The sequence below is a fragment of the Artibeus jamaicensis genome, unplaced genomic scaffold (genome assembly GCF_021234435.1).
Source record: "Artibeus jamaicensis isolate MK-2021 breed Jamaican fruit bat unplaced genomic scaffold, CSHL_Jam_final contig_793, whole genome shotgun sequence".
In the NCBI taxonomy this organism is placed as follows: Eukaryota; Metazoa; Chordata; class Mammalia; order Chiroptera; family Phyllostomidae; genus Artibeus; species Artibeus jamaicensis.
Window position 1 is genome coordinate 4,880,373 of NW_026521975.1, and position 4,310 is coordinate 4,884,682.

The 4,310-nt window shown below is 60.5% G+C and overlaps 1 protein-coding gene across 1 annotated transcript; it reads right to left on the reverse strand.

Annotated features, from left to right (window-relative positions):
• Nucleotides 1-2,584: 2,584 nt before the first annotated feature.
• GSX1 (GS homeobox 1) lies at nt 2,585-3,827 on the reverse strand. Its single transcript, XM_037166865.2, has 2 exons — nt 3,416-3,827; nt 2,585-2,964 (listed from the first exon to the last, which is right to left on the reverse strand). Exons 1-2 carry the CDS (start codon nt 3,825-3,827, stop codon nt 2,585-2,587), a joined length of 792 nt encoding a protein of 263 aa, XP_037022760.1.
• Nucleotides 3,828-4,310: the final 483 nt, after the last annotated feature.

The window sequence follows — 4,310 nt, forward strand, 5'->3', positions numbered from 1 at the left end:
GATATAGGGTTTAGCCTCTTCGCATTCCTCCAACTTCCATCTCTACCTCTATGCTTGCTGCACCCCAGCCCAGCTCCCTGGCAGGTCCATCTCCGAAACTGCCTTTGCAGTCTGTCACTGACAGTTGGAGACAGCCTGTCCCAGAGCATCTGGCCACTCCCTTCTGTAACCCAGACAAGGAGCTGCCTCAAAACGAGCCCACGGATTCACCATGGACCTGTCCCCCGAGGGCCTTGCTGCTGCAGGGTCAAAGGCAAACTGGTGGCTGTCGCCGGAGCTAAAGGATTCGAAACTTCATTCATCCACTCACCGGAGGGCTAGTTCTTAGAGCAGCGTGCCAGCCGAGCAAAACTGAGAAAGTGTCAGAATCGCCGATAATAACATCGGGTGGAATTCTGTTCGTGGTGTGCCCTCAAGCAACCGGGCTTCCGTTAGGTTGGCACAAAGCCCCCTTCTGGGAGGGTGGAGATCTGGTCCTCCTAGAAACGTTGGTTCCACTGTTGAAGATTGGGGAAAGTGCCGACAGGGAGGCTGGTCGGACTCTCATCTGTCTTCAGTGCAGCCCTGGCACCTTGATCAAGAAAGAAACTGGACTGACCTCTCAGTGGGGAGCCAGATTATGCCTGCCTTTATCTAGGGGGATTGGGGAGAGCACCTCACACTCAGCTTTATTTGAAGGAGACTGAAGTTTTTAGAAATGAACCTAATTCGTGTTGAGCTAACCCGAACTGGAGCGTATTTCTCTTGAAAGAGCCACACGTGTTTGTTTGATTTGCCTAGATACTCAGAATCTGAGCGCTCCCCTGGGTGTGTGTGTGTTGGTGGGTGGGATTTCTGGCAGAAGAGGTGGTCCCAGTCTCCAGGACTCAATATGGGAGGCTTGAGGATTTTTGAGGCCCCAGACAGGCGATTTCTCATATTCAATTTTCTGAATGGCAGAAACAGCTCCCCAGGGTGGCCCAGCGCAGCGCTCCGCGTTTCTGCGGAAACCCCCCAGCCTCCTACTGCTTTAGTCCCAGTAACACGTGTAACCCTCTCCTCCTCACCGCCCCCAACCCCCCTCGCCCACCTCTTCGCAAGGAAGGCTAGAGTGTGGATTCTAAGTTGTAGGGGGTTGTGGTTACGGTAACAAGAATTCCTGAGAACATCCCTGTTGGGATTCAGGCTCTGGATCGCTTTGAGTTCTCAGAACCACTATCCAACATGCTCCCCGCAAATGAAACGGCCTCAAAGCAAAGTGAGGCCTCGGGCCTTCCCGAGGGGAGGCCGCACCATCCCACACCAACAAATCGTTACCAGCTGGAGCACAGCGAAGGACAGAGCTCTCAAGCTGGAGCGGGACGATTTCTGCCCTCGGCGATAGAGGTCGAGACAGCCAAAAAGAGAGGGCTGGGGGTGCGAACCGATCCCAGGCGGCAGGGGGCGTTACAGGTGTTAGGACCTAAGGCACAAGGAAGGGAGGGGCCCCTCCTTCCCTTGGGACTCAGCGCTCTGCCCTCCCGGGAGTGAGTGCGCCGGGCACGAGCTGGGCCAGGGAGCGTGCAGCCGAGAGAGTCTGTGGGGTTGAGCATCCGGAGAGGTGAGTGACAGCGCGGCCCCGTGGCCCCCTCCCGGCCCCGCCCCGGCGGGACATTGTAACCCTGGCAGGAGTCTGTCCAGTCTACTCGGAGGCCTGGAGGTCCAGAGTCACGTGGATTTCTAAGAAAGAAAAGTTTATTTAAAATGTTTACATAAATAAATAAATAAATATATTCTGGTGTTCCAGAGACGGCACAGTGACACAGCCAGGCGGGCGGGGCCTGGGGTCTGGGGCGAGAGACGGTTCTCCAGAGGAGCAGAACCAGGGCCTCTGGGGGGAGGCGGGGCGTCTCCAAAACAAAGTTAAATCGGTTTCCCCGACACAAATACCACGGGCAACATTTTTCTGGTAGAGGAGCCCCAGGGACAGCAAGGCCTGGTTAAGGACAAGTGGGTCGATTGAACTCGGAAGGAGGCTCCCGGAGCGGGGAGGGAGGGAAAGGAAAAGGAAAAAACAGAGGTTCATGAATGCATGAGGGTTCATAAATGTATGAATGACAAACCACCACAGGGAAGAGGTGGGGAGGGAAAAAACGAAGGAAGGAAGGAAGGAAGGAAGGATGGAAGGAAGGAAACGAACGGAACAGGCATCCCGGAGGTGAATGGCTGAGTCGGACTCGGAGCGGGGCGAGCAGAGGAACAGAGGACGCCTGACCGAGTTCAGAGAGTGTGGGCAAGGAGGCGCTGGCGGCCAGCAAGGCGCTGGGCCGGGCCGGCGTGCCCGCGGGGGCCGCTACACCGCACGGCCGGAGGGACTCGAGTTCCTGCAGTGTTCGCAGCTTGGAGTCCGATCCGAACGGCCACGGCCCCTGGGGTGGTGATACCAGCGTCAGTTCTCTGCCAGGCTTGGCACTGCCCAGGACCAAGGGAGTCCTCAAAGCCGTGCCAAATCCGTGCGTGGTCACCACCGTTTGGCAGCGAGTGCCCAGGACCCGGCGCTGAGTCCCAGGACGAGTCTTTGAGGCGCAGGAAGGGCCTGGGGTGGGCGACCTGGGGAGACATACTCCTAGGGAGTGACCGTGAGATCTCGGTCGTCTTTCCCCGAAGAAGACGGAGACATTGGCATTTCGTCGTCATCCTCCGAGCACTTGGCTGAGGACAGCGACGCGCACTTGCAGCCTTGCGGTGCGCCCCCGCCGGCACCGGAGTTTCCGCCGTTCCCGCGGTGGTTGCTGCCTTTTCCCTCCTTCTTGTGTTTCACCCGGCGGTTCTGGAACCAGATCTTCACCTGCTTCTCAGACAGATTCAGGTAGGTCGCGATCTCGATGCGGCGCAGGCGGGACAGGTACATGTTCGAGGCGAACTCGCGCTCCAGCTCCAGCAGCTGCGTGCTGGTGAAGGCGGTGCGCATCCTCTTGCTGCTGGGCAGCTGGTTCGAGCTGCCGTCTGAGGGGAGTGGGGGTGAGAGAGGGAAGCGGTCAGACCCTGCGCTGCGGCCCGGTTTTCTGGTGGGCGGCCTTTAGGGTCCCAGGACTTCTGCCTCTCGCCCACCTCTTCTCCCGGAACACGACGCACAGCAGCGTGACCATGGGCACCTCCTTGTCAAACCAAGGGACTCGGATCCTCCCGGAATCGCGCGGCCCTGGCACTGTCCTTCACGGAGCACCCGGGATCCCAGTCCTCGCTCCTTCCCGGGGGTCCCCTTCAGGACTCGGGCCGTCTGCTTTCGACCTCCCTCCCGGCGTCCTTTCCTAGTTCTCCAACCCAACACCACCCTCAGGGGCCCGATCGGACTCTCATTGCCCCGTAACGCCCAGGGCCCCTCATCTCCCACCCTGACTCGTCAACTTTCATGGGGCCACCCATGCCCTGTGCCCCGCGCGGCGGCCCGGCTTACCCACAGAGAGGCAGTGGAACTGCCTGGGGTCCGGCAGCGGGTAGGAGGTCTGGTAGAGCGCCGCGGCGGCAGCGGCGGCGGCGGGGCCGTGAGCGACCCCAGGGGGCCCTGCCGAGTGCTGGCGGCCCAGGGGCGCGTGGCAGTACTGAGAGCCGAAAGGCGGGAAGGACGCCTTGAGCAGAGGCAGCGCGGGCGGCCCCGGGGGCCCGTGCAGCTGTGAGGCGGTGACGCAGAGCGGGCACACGCACAGCAGCCCGGCCTTGCGCGCGTGGCAGGCGCCCGGGGAGAGGCCGTGCAGTGCGTGCGGCGAAGGCACCGCGTAGGGAAAGAGCGGCGGCGGGCTGCCCTCGGGCGCCTTTTTCTCTGCTGCCTCGCGCAGCACTAGCGAGTCCACTAGGAAGGAGCGCGGCATGGCCCCAGTGCGCGGTCGCCCCGCCGCCAGCCCGCTCCCTGAGCCTCTCTGACCTCGGGGGTCTCCACGCACTTCCACGGGCAGCGGCCGCGCGCAGCTGCCTCTTCCCCGAAGGCAGAAAGCACGTCTGAAGCCGAGGCTGAAGCCGCCTCCGCCGCAGCAGTGGGCACCGCCCAAAGAGCGCGGGGTGCTGGCCAGCGCTAGTGGTGCTGAAAGGCGCCGGCGGCGCCGCTTAAATAGGACTATTGCCATGTGATGGGCTACGCCAGGAGCGGCCCGGGCCTCTCAATAGGGTTTTTGTGCCTTTTCTCTTGGCATTCACTCTGCACGCTTCCTCATTATTTCACTTGTTAACTAAATGAACTGCATAATGTACTCTATTCTTGTCAACCCCACCCACGCCGTAACGGGCGCCCTCGCCCCTCCTCTTCCTTTTGCGGGTTTATTTTCTCATTTTCCTACGATTTAATATTCTTTTCTTTC

What these genes read in the sequence shown, in the direction of transcription:
- GSX1 (XM_037166865.2), bottom strand. Translation starts at nt 3,827, where the DNA reads ATGCCGCGCTCCTTCCTAGTGGACTCGCTAGTGCTGCGCGAGGCAGCA. An exon ending in GTTCCACTGCCTCTCTGTGG is followed by an intron (nt 2,965 to 3,415) that starts GTAAGCCGGGCC and finishes CACTCCCCTCAG; the next exon opens with ACGGCAGCTCGAACCAGCTG.